This window comes from Sinocyclocheilus rhinocerous, unplaced genomic scaffold, assembly GCF_001515625.1.
Source record: "Sinocyclocheilus rhinocerous isolate Xijiao unplaced genomic scaffold, SAMN03320098_v1.1 scaffold161, whole genome shotgun sequence".
In the NCBI taxonomy this organism is placed as follows: domain Eukaryota; kingdom Metazoa; phylum Chordata; class Actinopteri; order Cypriniformes; family Cyprinidae; genus Sinocyclocheilus; species Sinocyclocheilus rhinocerous.
The window spans coordinates 1,345,488-1,360,717 of record NW_015627226.1 but is presented as its reverse complement, the minus strand read 5'-3'; the positions used below and the strand labels follow the sequence as shown (position 1 = coordinate 1,360,717).

The 15,230-nt window shown below is 36.3% G+C and overlaps 1 protein-coding gene across 1 annotated transcript in view; it reads left to right on the top strand.

The window, feature by feature from the left end:
• LOC107722705 (plastin-1-like) overlaps window positions 1-12,469 on the top strand; it is a 22,544-nt gene extending 10,075 nt beyond the window's left edge. Inside the window, exons 6-17 of the mRNA XM_016531181.1 lie at window positions 679-760; window positions 2,283-2,448; window positions 2,633-2,775; window positions 4,204-4,299; window positions 8,444-8,636; window positions 10,452-10,530; window positions 10,796-10,910; window positions 11,267-11,400; window positions 11,519-11,642; window positions 11,731-11,813; window positions 12,083-12,124; window positions 12,224-12,469. Of these exons, the coding sequence (XP_016386667.1) occupies window positions 679-760; window positions 2,283-2,448; window positions 2,633-2,775; window positions 4,204-4,299; window positions 8,444-8,636; window positions 10,452-10,530; window positions 10,796-10,910; window positions 11,267-11,400; window positions 11,519-11,642; window positions 11,731-11,813; window positions 12,083-12,124; window positions 12,224-12,362 (1,396 nt within the window). The 3' untranslated portion in view covers window positions 12,363-12,469. The remainder of the gene's footprint in view (window positions 1-678; window positions 761-2,282; window positions 2,449-2,632; window positions 2,776-4,203; window positions 4,300-8,443; window positions 8,637-10,451; window positions 10,531-10,795; window positions 10,911-11,266; window positions 11,401-11,518; window positions 11,643-11,730; window positions 11,814-12,082; window positions 12,125-12,223) is intronic.
• The last annotated feature ends 2,761 nt before the right edge of the window (window positions 12,470-15,230 follow it).

The window sequence follows — 15,230 nt, the reverse complement described above, 5'->3', positions numbered from 1 at the left end:
GTAGACTACAATGCCGGCAGTTCTGACTCACAGTCTGTAAGTACGTTTTCATTTAAAGGATTTGCCACTAATGATTCAAACGTGAGTTTTGGGCAGTGTGGATTAACGTTAGCACTTGTTGTTTGTCATTTCTCTGATCACAAATGCAGACAGGGTTTTATGTTTACGCGATGCAACGTAACGCGTAAAAAGACAGTATAAGTCATTATAATCCGTAATTATGTCCCCACTGGATGGGTTTTAATGTTTTTGTCTCGTCGCTCCGGCCGGACACGGCATCGACAGTATGGTGAGGGGCGTAACATTTCCGTCTCACGCTTGAGGTATTCGGCCAATCACAACGCATTGGATAGCTGGCCAATCACAGCACACCTTGCTTTTCAGGCCGATGAGCTTTGTAAAAATCGACGCGTTTCAAAAAGGCGGGGCATAGAGGAGAAACAATAATGTACAGTATGTGGAAAATAATGTATTTTTTAAACTTTAAACCGCATAAACACATTTCATTACACCAAATACACAAAATAATGTTATTTTTAGCAACATCATATGACCCCTTAAAATTAACTGTGTAAAGTTTGCTATTCTGTTAAATACACAGCGCTATTAATTATTCATCACAGTTACTGATAAAAAAAAGAGCTCATGTTTAACAACCTCTTGGTCGTCTCTTTACAGTAAAATGATCAACCTCTCGCAGTCAGACACCATTGATGAGCGGGTCATCAACACAAAGAAATGCACTTCATTTACAATGACTGTAAGTGCTCTCACTTTTGAAACCCAACAAAAAGTGAAATCAAGATCTTTGAAAACCTCACTAAATGGGTGAATCTCACACACGTTGGGTTTTCATGCATGTTTTATTTGGACATTCCATAGATGTAATGGTTTTTATACTGTACAAACTATATTTTCTATCCCTTTACCCTAACCCTGCCCCTAAACCTACCCCTCTCACAAAACTTTCTGCATTTAGATTTAAAAAAAAAAAATCCTTCTGTATGATTTATAAGCTTGTTTCTTCATGAGGACTAAAAAATGTCCCCACAAGGACAAGAATTTTGGATATTGCCATCTTTGTGGGGACATTTTGCCATTTTGCCACACACACACACACACACACATACAAACTTGTCCAGGTCACATTTTACCCCCAAAATTAAAAAAGTTACACATCAAAATGATTGATTATCAATGTAATTATTTTTCTGCATTACAGTTATAAGAATTATATTTTTACATTACAATAATGAGAATTCCTAAGGAAAATTTGTTCAATTTTGAAAAATATCAACACTAAAAAGATGATTTCTTACTTTTGCTTCTTTTCTGTACACATTTTTTTTCTTTATTCAAAATATTGAAATATATTTAACACATGTATTATTTTATTTTTGGGTGAAAGATAAACTAGACATGTTCTTAACTAGTTTTGTAAGTTAACCTCTATGTGCTTTATCTATCTTTTATATTGCTGTGCACTATTATATAATCTTTAAAGACCTATTAACACTAACGATAGCTATATAGATATCACTATATCGTTATATTGCTACAGATAGCTATATAGATATAATGCTAACATAAGCATTCACATCACCACATGATAATGTAATATTTGTCTTTTTAATGCACCATGCAAATATATAATTATTATTTTCTGCATTGCAGAAATAAGAATGATATTTTTACATTACTATACTGAGAATTTGTAAGGAAAAGTAGTGTTTGTCACAAAAAAAAATGCTTTCTTGTTTAAATTAAAAATATTGAAATATATTTATAACTTTTAACTATTTTTTTTCATGAAAAATAACGTAAACATGTTCTTGACACGTTTTGTGAGATTCACCCTAATGCATTTTATATATGTTTATTATCTTTAAGACCCGTTCACACTGAAAATGACAGCTATATAGATAACGCTAACTATATATAGCATCCATATCATCATATGATAATGTTCTGTTTATTATAAGTGTGCACTGCAGTTGTCTGTTGTTTTAAATGCTTGAGCTCTTTAAAGTCGGGTGGGTTATGATTGGCTGTCAGTGTTTTTATTGTTTATCGACTGGAAAAAATTCCAACAATGATTCCAACAATATTGTTCATCTGTTTCGTTACCGTTGCAACTGTGGTAAGGACGTCACTATTCTCACAGAATTAGAATGATTAGTTTTCGTCCTTGGTGTGAACGGGCCTAAAGAATCTTTCGAATAAAAGATGTGTGGATTAGAGATATTTTGACAACAAATAGTTCTATCTATTGTTTTATACAGGAGAATTTGGTTTTGGCTCTTAACTCTGCGTCGGCTATTGGCTGCACGGTGGTCAACATCGATGCTCAGGACATGAAAGCCGGAACCCCTCACCTCGTGCTTGGCCTCCTTTGGCAAATCATAAAAATCGGTCTCTTCGCTGCCATTGAGATCTCACGCAATGAAGGTCATTACTCTGCTGTAATAGCCAAAATTGAGTTGTTTATAATCATGTTATATTATCATGGAGCTGTCCAATAGGGTACTGATTGCTGCCATAAATAAATAAAAGCATGCATGTACATGAGTGACTGATTTATGCCTCTCAAGAGGTTTCAGTAACACATGTCTGTGTATTTATGCCTGTGTAGCTCTAATTGCTTTGCTGGATGAGTCAGAGGAGCTGGATCACCTGATGTCAATGTCCCCCGAGGACCTTTTGCTGCGATGGGTCAACTATCACCTCAAAGCTGCTGGCTGGCAACAGATCAGAAACTTCAGTGACGATATTAAGGTAATTGATAAGCTTTATCACAGAAGTCATCATTATCAGTTGTTACTGGAAATTTACATCATTCCATTAGAACTAGGCTTTGGACTGAATTTGACAACACACGCACATAAATTAAATAAATAAATAAATTAGTGCGGTCAATCTGTTAAAAAATGAACTAATTAATCGCATATTTTTCTGAAATTAATCGTGATTAATCCCACCTAACATTCAAGTTTTAAATATACTTTTATATTGCAATAATTTCACATTCAATCTTCAAATTAATGAAGAAACAACATAAAGACAGTATATTTTTTATATTTGTTTAATGACATCTTTTTTATGACTGAAGGCAAGTATCACTGATACCAATACTACTGATGTCTCTAGGAAATTGTTTTTTCCCCCTAATATTTAACGATTGACTATAGCCATTCAACATTACAATATAATTGAGCTCTATCAATTTTAAAATTTATTAGACTTTAAAAAATAACTTCTAATTTATGAAAGTGAACTTAAAACAATCTTCACAAACCCATAATAATAATAATAATACCTGTGAAAATTAAATATACATAAATTGATAAAGTTATCAAATACTAAATTCTAAATTAAATATCCTTAAAGCTACAAGTTATTGATTTCCTCTTTTTTCTTTTGTTCTTTGATTAACAGACATCACAGCAGCTGGGTTGTTAGGCTTGGCTGCTATTACTTTAAGAACTGAAGCTGTTGAACATGACGCAGATCTGACACGCATCGTATTTTCTGACAACTCCTTACCTTTTCTGACCCACTTCAGCTCTTAAAGTCTCTACTAATGAGCTGACGAGTTGAATTTGGGTGTTATATGTGGGAGACAGTGCTAGGGTGCTCCAGGACAGTTTTAAAAACCACTGCAATTCAGATACATGTTCTTAAACGTTCTACTGAAGCTCCCTCATCACCTGTACCTTTTATTTTGTGCTCGTTTTACTAGCGCCTGACACTAAGGCAAAGTTGGAGTGCATGTCTGAAAAATCTCCCATTTGACGTTCTGCGTCTAAATAAACGCAATTCTTGTAAAGAAAAAAGAGACCGAAGTAGCAGTTGTGAGTGGGGTGGCCAACCCTAGCTCCGCCCCTATGTTAATTGCATTAAATAATTTTAACGCGTTAAACTGGAAAAAATTAAACGCCTGCGTTAACGCATTAACTGATTAACGCCGACAATTATTTTATCGTGCATTAACGCAGTTTTTTATGATTAATTTACTCAACATATATATATATATATATATATATATATATATGTTGAGTAAATTAATCACAGGCCTAGATATGAAAGCCTGTAGACAATATACAAGCCCAGCCTTTGATCTGGTTTGACATCAGATATTTTGAGCTGTCATTTGCATGCCAGTTAAGACTTATGTAACTAAACAGAGCCTTTTTCTGCTCTCAGGACTCCAGGGCATATTTCCACCTGCTTAATCAGATCTCACCTAAAGGAGACAGCGATGACGAGATGAGGATTGACATTGACATGTCTGGTTTCAATGTAAGTCATTCTGAACATTTGGTCAGCGGCCTTTGCCTTTTTACTGAGGAAGTCAACATACTGATTGGTTTCCTGTGTCAGCGTCTGTTCCAGTCCTTAAAGATATGATGTAGTGCAACTAAGAAATAGGGTGACTTTTTGATACCCAACACTGATTGCTGCCAAAACAAAGTCAAGGGAAATATGAGAGCAAAAGACAACAAGACAACATCCTGAAGAAAGGAGATCGGACATAAGTGTTGGGTTTGTTTTTGTAAATTGGAATTTGTCAGGTATATTGGTCTTTAGACTATAAATAGTTGTGGTGAAAAATTCACTATTACTATTGCACTATTACTATTTTTCAAATTCCTTGACACCCCCAAAACACAACCACATTTTGTTTGTTTGTAATCACATTTTGTTGCTTTGCAGCCTGAAATGAAGACAGAAACAGTTTTTTGTTTTATCCAGCTGTATTTTATGGAATCAGTTTTCTCCCAAATGTATTGCCATCACAGATAAAAAAATAAAAAAAAATAAGCGTGAAACCAAAATTTAAAAACGCAAGTAAAAATATATTGCACACATTTAAAAATTAAAGCAACATTTTCAGAATAGCAAACAATGGTCATGGATTGAAAAATTTGTTTGTAATCACATTTTGTTGCTTTGCAGCCTGAAATGAAGACAGAAACAGTTTTTTGTTTTATCCAGCTGTATTTTAAGGAAACAGTTTTCCCCAAATGTATTGCCATCGATAAAAAAATAAAAAAAAATAAGCGTGAAACCAAAATTTAAAAACGCAAGTAAAAATATATTGCACACATTTAAAAATGAATGCAAAGTTTTCAGAATAGCAAACAATGGTCATGGATTGAAAAATAATAAGCGTTAATCAAAAATTCAATAACGCATTTTATAAAAAAATAAGCATGAATCAAAACTTTAAACACATTTAAAATAATTTTTCACAAAACTGAAATATTAATGCAAAATTAATATTGTTTTTTTGTGCTCTCAGACATTTTCTGTTCATATTTTTAGTTTTTGTATCAATTGCGTCTGGAGGAAAATGTTCTAGGTAGGGCACCACGTCCAACAATCTTTGCATACATCCCAGTATAACAAAAGGGAAAATATCAAGGCTTGAAACATTTAAAATTTTAGATTCTCACAAAACTACATTTTCTGCAACACTTTTTCAAGATAAATAAAAAAACAAAAAAATTATAATTTTCATAATTCACAATTTATGTATACAGTGCAACAGCAAAAACTGTTGAGGAAAAAATAAATGTCACATTTATGTAGAGCATTTTCTATAACTACAAGTCAAACTGCAATACCAAACAGGACCACACAGAGATGCCAACAGACACTATACCAGTCGCCTTAACCTGACTGTATATAAATATACAGATCCATTCAGATTTATTACACAGAGCAAAACACAAGTTAAAAAAGGATATAAAAACATTCTGAATTTGTCGAATGAATTTGGCCAGTGAACAGTTCCTCTGTCAGAGTGAGTGTTGATGCCCATATGTATAAACAGTGACCATTGAAAACTCCTATGAAAACACGCTTCTTCAGCAAGTGTCCATTATAAAACACCTGCCAGACATGCAACCATACTGAAATGTGCTTCTGCAAAAAGCTATCAGAGAGCGCACATACACGGTTTGTTTATTGACACACTAATAATAACGGACTCGCGTGTCTAATAATGTACAACTCCGGTATGTCAATATAATCGTATTTACCTCCATTACAATCGTCATCCATCAAAACTTTACTGGTAGGATACTGGTTTGCTTTATTCAGGCCATGCCAAATGTGCCGCACAAGTCCTGAAAAGTGAAGCCAAAACTTTCCGATCGCCACCAGGTGGCTGGACCCAGTATAGGTCATAAACCCTGCCCTCACCATGTAATCTAATGGGACGTGAGACAATTGCCTTGTCCAAATACCCGCACTTGCAGTCTTTGCACTTGACCACTTGACTACTATATGACATATTTCCTGTATTTGGTCCAAGTATTCAAGTGAGCATGAAGACCACAAGTGTGTATAGAACTTTTCATTATATGATGGTACACACTTATAGTGTTGTAAAAATGCAAGTGTTTACAGAGCTTTATTTTGCCGTCAAACGGTTGAGCACTGCCGTGTGTGTATCCTGTCGCAAAATGCGGCGAAAAGTCCTACACGACGGTAATAATGTGATTAAGGTGTTTACATGTCTATTCTGCACTTCAGTAATGCGACTAAAATAGGAATACTCCACATGTCTTAATTCGATTTCTGTTTACTTCGATTATGACTTTAGCCGGATTAAGGTAATCAAAAATCTCTGGTTACATGGTAGATTCTTAATCAGAGTATTGTCTTAAACGTATTAAAATCGGAGTATTGTTGTCCATGTAAACGTACTGACTGTTTCTCAAGCGCTTTCTGCGAGCGCGATTCGAGATGGAGTGAAACATGGACAAATGCGTTTCATTCATTCGTTCATAACCCCACCCCCCACCGACACAGTTTTGCGTAGACCCCCCAGAAGTCTAGGATCAGCACTGGTTTTACTACCAAATTATATGTAATATCTAATTATTATTACTATTAACATACATTGGAAAGGTTTCTGTGACCTATCGTGAGATCTCGGCAAAACGTCTCACAATTTATTTCCAGAACATGATGCATGATGGGATACACTAAGCCTCGAATATCACTACGGAGCGGTATTGGAGATAGTGTGGATTTAGTGTGCGGTAAGGGCACTGCGCTTTGGTGTTTTTAAGACCTGGGACAGTCTTGCACACTTACTTCCTGTCACGCACACGCGCTCTCAAGTGGCCAAGACCGCAAGTGTGGGTATTTGGACAAGGCAAACTAAATAATTAAATTACACTTCAAATAATTGTTTTCCAAATGTTTTTTTGTCATTTTATGTAGTTTTTATCACACTGATGTAAGTTCAAGTGTTCATTTTTTAAATAAGTTTGGTTTTAGTTAGTTATGAGAGTGTGATGTCATGATTGACAGCTGAGATTGACAGCTTCTCTGAGTGAAGGTGCCAACAGACTTTTTCGGGATCTTCAGGAAGAGATTGTAGTTGTATTTACCTTATTTTAACAAGCCTCTTGTATGGCAATCAGCAGACAGCAGACAGCAGACAATAAGCAGTCAGGGATGTGTGCTTGTGATCTACTCTGCGGGAGTGTTGGTGGGACCTATGGGCAGGAGGTGGCTCCACTTCGCTCAATACTGGGCAGACTCGGGTCCCATGTTCACTACTGCGCAGACTCGGGTCCCATGTTCACTACTGCGCAGACTCTGGTCCCATGTTCACTACTGCGCAGACTCGGGTCCCATGTTCACTACTGCGCAGACTCTGGTACCGAATCAGCACAATATGTCAGCGCCCTATTAGGACTTCATAAAAGGCTTCACTTTTCTTCACTGGAAGAGAGTGAAGGTGCGTGGTCCATCTTGTTTTAGTCTATAGGCCATCCAGACTAATCTTGATTTCAGCATAAAGATAATTAATAGAGGTATGTTTGTTCCCACCAATCGTTGCACAAGTTAAGTTTACGTATGATGGAGAAAGCACGTTAGTGTTAGCCCTCCCTCCCCTTTGCAACCACTATGCACCCTCGATGTGCACTTCACGGCAGACTTCTACCCGACAGTCAAAGTGGCATTACGTCACAAAAGTGTGGACTCATAGCAAGACCGCAAGGGTTTAGGGTGCAATTTGGGACAGGGCCATAGAACAGAGACAGCAAGCGTAACACTGTGGTTGAATGCGATAGAAAACAATTCCTCCCTTTCACACTTTGAAAATAAGTACAAAATAACAATAATAAAAAAAAACTAAAAATGAATACATTTATACTGTATGGAAAGCTATTACAAAGATATAAACTCATGTAAACAGTCTATTGTTGAGGCCAAAGAAAGTGACTCAGAAAACTGAATGTGGGCGTAAAGTGTAGGGCTTGTAACATTACACTCACTTATTGCCATATTATTGTGCTACAGAACAGCCATTCATCATGTTGTGGCAGTTGTCTTCTAGATAACTACCTGCTTTAGAGAAATGCTTGAGATCTTTCAGATTTAGGTGTAGTTTTTTAGGTTTAATAACTGTCTGTTTTAGGAGCGTGATGATGAAAAGCGGGCAGAGCTGATGCTGAGGCAGGCAGATCGTCTGGACTGCAGACAGTTTGTCACTCCCAAGGATGTGGTGGCAGGAAACAATAAGCTCAACATGGCCTTTGTAGCCAATCTTTTCAACATGTACCCGGCCTTGAACAGACCCGCCAGAAATGGCATTGATTATGCAATTGAGGGTGAGTTGCATTATTCGTATATGTGAATGTGCCAAAACGTGTTCTGTATGCAGTCTGGGGCTCTTTAGCGTTTCAGAGAGCTTGTTGACTGCCTGTGATTATTAGCTCACATCCTGTCTGAATTACCAACCAGACATTTCCCATGATCAAAACAAGAAACATACTCAAACAACTACGTCCATGAAAGTATTCATAATACATTCTTAATGACTTACTCACAACCTTTGTTTAAAAAGAAGTTCATATTATTTTAATCTTTATTCTGAAATTTATCCGCCTGTCATAATGGATGTATTATCTTCACCACCAACATATTATCTGAAGCCAAGGTTTAATATCAAAATATGTTTAACATATTACAAAATGGGTTGTTTCCTAAGATATATATATCCATTTGTTATCTGTATGTAGAAAATAATAATTATTATTATTATTTCTAACACAAAGCTTGGTGTTAATAATAAACATAATAATAGTTAGTGAAGTTGAAGAAGAAAAATTTGAAGAAGTCAAAGAAGATGAATAAGACGAAGTCGAAGAAGAAGAAAAACTTGAAGAAGAAGATGTGCAAAAAGAGGAATTCAAAGAAGTTGTAGTTCCTTTCTACAACCCAAGTTCAACATTAAAAATGTAAACATTAAAAAAGGTGACTTAAAGTGAGGAAATAGGTAAGGTTGCAAGATATTCCATTACAGGTTGCATTTCATGAAATACATAATTACTGTTCTTATCAAGACTATAAGCAACTTTTTTTTTTTTTGGCGAGTTGAAGCATGTGCAGTGTTTTTAGTGAGCAGTAGGGGGCGTCCTGTGGCTGTACTGCACACGTGTGTGTTAGTTAGAGCAGTGGTTCCCAACCCTGGTCCTGGAGGCACCCCAACACTGCATGTTTTGCATATCTCCTTAATTAAACACACCTGATTCAGGTCATCAGCTCATTAGTAGAGACTCCAAGACCTGAAAGGAGACATGCAAAATGTGCAGTGTTGGGGTGCCTCCAGGACCAGGGTTGGGAACCACTGAGTTAAGAGTGTCACATGTGACATCAGTAATTGAGGGTGATTGGGTTCATCTCACACTCCGTTTATCTCTCTTCTGTCCTCTTGATCTGATTGTTCCTTTTTCTTCTCCATTCTGTCTCCAGTAGCTTGTCATCAAGCCTACAGATAAGTAGATTTGCCAGAACCCACTTAACTGCCTTTTTTCTTCCATTTACATTGCAAAAGGATATAAATGATTATTTTACCACCCTGCCTTGGCTCTATTCATAACACTAGTAATTCAGTCCTCAGCCTGGTATTATTGTTAATTATGACAAAGGTCTTTTGTACAAACTAAGAGAATATTTAGCTCAGAATTATGCAACAGACTGTAATCATTCTGAAGCACTTTTATCATTCATATTTAAAGAGCTTTATTAAAAATTTATTTATCAGGAGCATATTATGGAACCAGGATTTCCACTGTAACTTTTTTAGATTTAGCTTCCTTTCTAGTTCACTTAAATAATTCATGAAAACAACTGCAAAACAAGACATTGTTATGGTTATGAAACCACAATCATTAACATATGACCACTCACAATTATATATCAATATCAATCCGTCAGCCTATGTATAGAAATCAAAAAGGTACAGCAGAAAAATAGCCAGTTTAACTCAATATGAGGATGAACAGTTTGAACTTATAATGTGAGGTCAGTATAAACATGGACATCCAATTAAAGTCTTTTAATCCAATTAAACTGCATCTAAAGTGCATAATAATCCTCAAAATAATAACAGACGTAACACAGTTGTGTGTCTTTGACTACAGGGGAAACAAGAGAGAACAGGACATTCAGAAACTGGATGAATTCTCTGGGAGTTACTCCACATGTCAATCACTTGTACAGGTAACACAGCCATTTGTTTAGTTTACAGTAATGCATTCTTCTATGGTGACAGTTGAAATATCAGGACTAATCTTGGTCCTGGAATCAAAAGCTAAAAACAATATAAACTATAATAGTGCAGAAAACATCACAATATAAAACAAATGCTTTATTTGATTTTATTCCAATATCAGTTGTGTTTAAAGCACCTTTAAACACAACTGATATTGATTCATTATCTTTACTTGAGCATAACATAAAACATTATAACCATCTTCTTCTCCAGTGATCTGCAGGATGGTCTCATCATTATTCAGTTGTATGAGAGAATCCAGGTTACTGTTGACTGGACTAGAGTCAATAAACCTCCCTACACAATACTGGGATCCAACATGAAGAAGGTTTGTACAAGTTTTTTTTTTATTTGAGTTTCATAAATTGAGTTTGTATATGAGCTAAAGAATGAGATAAAACAAATGGATCCAGTTAAATTTTTTTCTACATCACATTGATAATCAGTCAAAAATCTGTTTGTTTCTGACGGCAAATTAAATATGGCTGCATTGCAACATGTTGAATTTGTGTCCCTGCTGAAATTATTTCCACAGCTGCCTCTGGGGGTACCTGCTAGCTGAGTGTAGAATTCAAAACGCATGCTTTATTCATCAAAAATGCTATTTATGTATGGAGATCTGCAGTTGTTGGAATTGAATTATACATGTCATGTTAATTTGGTTGACATATGTTTGTTTTGTAGCTTGAGAATTGTAATTATGCGGTCGCACTGGGCAAAAAGGAAGCAAAGTTTTCCTTAGTAGGGATCGGTGGTGAGAATATCAATGAGGGAAGCCCCATGCACACCCTTGCATTGGTCTGGCAACTAATGAGAAGGTACTTCATTTTTACAGTCGGTAAAAGGTGGTTTCATGGTCATGCCATCTATTTTTGTTGAATATTCGCAACATATTAACTATATTGTCTGTTCATTACAAATGAATAACTCTTGCAGGTACACACTGAAGGTTCTGTCTGACATTGGTGATGGGGAGAAAGTCAGTGACCAAGTCATTATCGACTGGGTGAACAACACCTTGAAACAAGGCCAGAAAGACTCGTATATTAACAGCTTCAAGGTGAATCCCATTCAATATCAAAGAAATCAAACATGCCTAAGTTTAAAAGAAATTTCACTTTAACCTTCCATATAATGTATCAATTCAGGATAAATCAATCAGCACTAGCCTGCCAGTGATTGATCTGATCGACACCATCATGCCCAAAGCCATCAAATACGAGATGGTGCAGCTGCCTCAGGGTACCGGCTAGCTGCGTTCAGAATTCAAAATGCATGCTTTATTCATCAAAAATGCCATTTATGTATGGAGACCTGCAGTTGTTGGAATTGAATTATACATGTCATGTTAATTTGGTTGACATATGTTTGTTTTGTAGCTTGAGAATTGTAATTATGCGGTCGCACTGGGCAAAAAGGAAGCAAAGTTTTCCTTAGTAGGGATCGGTGGTGAGAATATCAATGAGGGAAGCCCCATGCACACCCTTGCATTGGTCTGGCAACTAATGAGATGACGCCAGAGGACAAGCTAAACAATGCAAAGTAAGTTCCCCCCACGGCTCCTCATAAATTATCCTGATACACATCTGATGTTGTCTCGCCACCAGCAACCTTATCCATATCTCCGTTTCCCACTCATAGATATGCAATCTCAGTGGCGCGAAAAATCGGAGTCAGGGTGTACGCCCTGCCTGATGACCTTGTGGAGGTCAAACCCAAGATGGTGATGATGGTGTTTGCATGCCTTATGGGAAGAAGCTTGAAGAAAGTAAATGGCTGACCTTTCTTGAAGGACGCTGACAGAAAGCACAACCCTCACTTTGCACTTTTTCTTCCCCTGACTTCCCTTCTGCCTCACTCACTAATACTTCAATGCATTTTTTTTTTAATGAATATTTCTTTATGAATTTTTCATCTTTGATTAACTGACCTCCTATTAATTAAATTTCACTAATTGTTTCATTTCTCCTAGTTTATATGCTACATGTAGATTATTCAACGATGAGGTTATTTTCTTAAAGGAATAGTTCACCCAAAAATGGAAATTTGCTGAAAATGAACTCACCCTCGGGCCATCCAAGATGTAGATGAGTTTCTTTCTTCATCGGAACAGATTTGGAGAAATGTAGCATTACTTCACTTGCTCACCAATGGATCCTCTGCAGAGAATGGGTGCCGTCAGAAAGAGATGTTCTGTTATTAAGACGTTATTAAGATGCTTTAACTTTAAACCATCACTGCTGGCCAAAATACAAGTCCAAAATTAATACTAATGCTGTGAATAAGTGAAAAGGGTCCATCCCCTGTTATCCTCTCGCAACAAACTCCAGTGACATAGTTTTTAGAACTGTTTTTGCTTGTAAGTGGTGCTTGATCTGTGCACATTTCTCTCCTGATTCAGATGAGACTTTTTCATTAGAGAAAACAATATTATGGATAGAGGACTCATATTCTTGCCGGAAGCAATGGTGTGAAGCTTGTGTATTACTTATTTTTGGATTATTGTGATGTTTTATCAGCTGTTTGGACTCTCATTCTGACGGCACCCATTCACTGCAGAGAATCCATTCATGAGCATGTGATGCAATGCTAAATTTCTCCAAATCTGTTCTGATGATGAAACAAACTCATTTGCTTCTTGGATGGCCTGAGGGTGAGTACATTTTAAGGAAATGTTTATTTTTGGGTGAACTATTCCTTAATAATTGTGAATGACTGTTTTAATTTATTCATTGACTCATTGATTAAAATTATTTTTTCAGTTGAACTAGATTGTAAATAGTTGGATATTTTTGCATTACGTAAATAAAGGTGCCCACAAGAAATATTTGAGTGATGTAGATATCTGCACATTCATTCAGTTTGTTATTTAATCAGGCTAAGATGCAGCTGGCAACCTTTTTTGGCTCAGAGTCCCACATTTTGGATGTCAGTCAGTCTAAACAATATTTGCTCATTCAGGGAAGCGTGTTGTAATCCAGAGGAGGATATTATACAGTGAAATCTGAGTCGAAAGCAGAACAAAAGCCAAAACTGAAATATTTTCAAGCCATTTCAGCTCTCCAAATTGACAGAAATAATAATTAAACCAGCATCCACTTCATTTAACAGTGGCCAGAATTGTGTTTATAAAAGCAAACACTTTCCTGGACTCTGCCTCCTATTTACATTCATCACTGCCACTGCCGAGTGACTCCAGCTCTCCTCTAGAGAGAGTTTCTCTCAGTGTCATTGTGAAATTCCAGATGTGTTTGAGTTTCTGGGAAATTTTCAGCTGAGCTGAGTGTTCCCCTTTGACAACTGTACCATCACGTAGAGCTACGCTCGATTTCACCCGGGAGAATACTGGAAGCCCCCTCTGGGCACAGTGGATTCACTTAACAATGTGCCTCATTCTCTGTACTGCATTATGTTGCTGTAGAGAAACACTAGCAGATCTCAGTATTTAAATGAGTTTGCTGCCCAGTTTCAACATTAATATGCCAGTTTAAATGCTAAAGTAGAAAAGGATCCGCTGTCTTTGAAAAGCAAATCTCAAAGCTGAGTATTGTTCTGCATACTAAAAAATGGAATGTTTGTCACATTTCATATCCCTCATGTCCCCATCAAGATGTTTACAACAGTGTAAATAAAATATATATATTTTAAAAAATGTAAATCATTTAAGTTCTTTAATCACAATTATTATCACAATTAGGTAAACACGGGGAGAACTGTAGCCAGAAGGTAGTGCTATGCCATGAAAACTGGCAATAAAAAAAATTCTAGATGTTATTTCATATATATATATATATATATATATTAGTGCTGTCAATCGATAAAAAAAAAAATCACTAATTAATCGCACATTTTTCTGAAATCAATCGCGATTAATCGCGATTAATCCCACCAAACATTACTTTTTAAATATACTTTTATATTGCAATAATTTTACATTCAATCTTCAAATTAATGTACAAACAACATAAAGACAGTATGTTTTTTTATATTTGTTTAATGGCATTTGTTAAATACTGACCCCCCCACACACACACAATATTTAACCATTGACTATACCCATTCAAAATTACAGTATAATTAAGAGCTATCAATTTTAACATTTATTACACTTTAAAAAATAACTATTCTAATTTAAGTGAACTTAAAACAATCTTCACATAAACCCATTATAATAAATGTCATATTTACCTGTGGCCTTCAGCAGAAATATACAGAAATTAAAATTGAAGTTATCAAACACTAAATGTGTTAGATGAGTGAGACAGTGCTGGGCTGCTCCAGGGCAGTTTTGAAAACCATTTCAGAGACATGTTCTTAAATGTGACTCATATAAAATATATTACATGCATGCACAGTTTTAAGGCAGCTTTAATCGCCTTTTTGGTAACTTCATGACTTAACTGACCACGATATTGCATGTACGTAGTTTATTTCGCGCTTTGATATGAAAGGATACTGGCTATAGCGTGCGCCGGCGCCTTTGTGCGTGCAATTGTAGAGCACACGCTGCGAGCACAGTACCGTTTCCGCGCTCGTTTGACTTGTGCCTGGCCAGTAGCCTCTCACTGCAGAACAAAGATCCAGGGGGCGGGGTTGGATCCACATCTAGGGGGTGGAGATGGTAGGTTTAGGGGTGGAGATGGGTAAG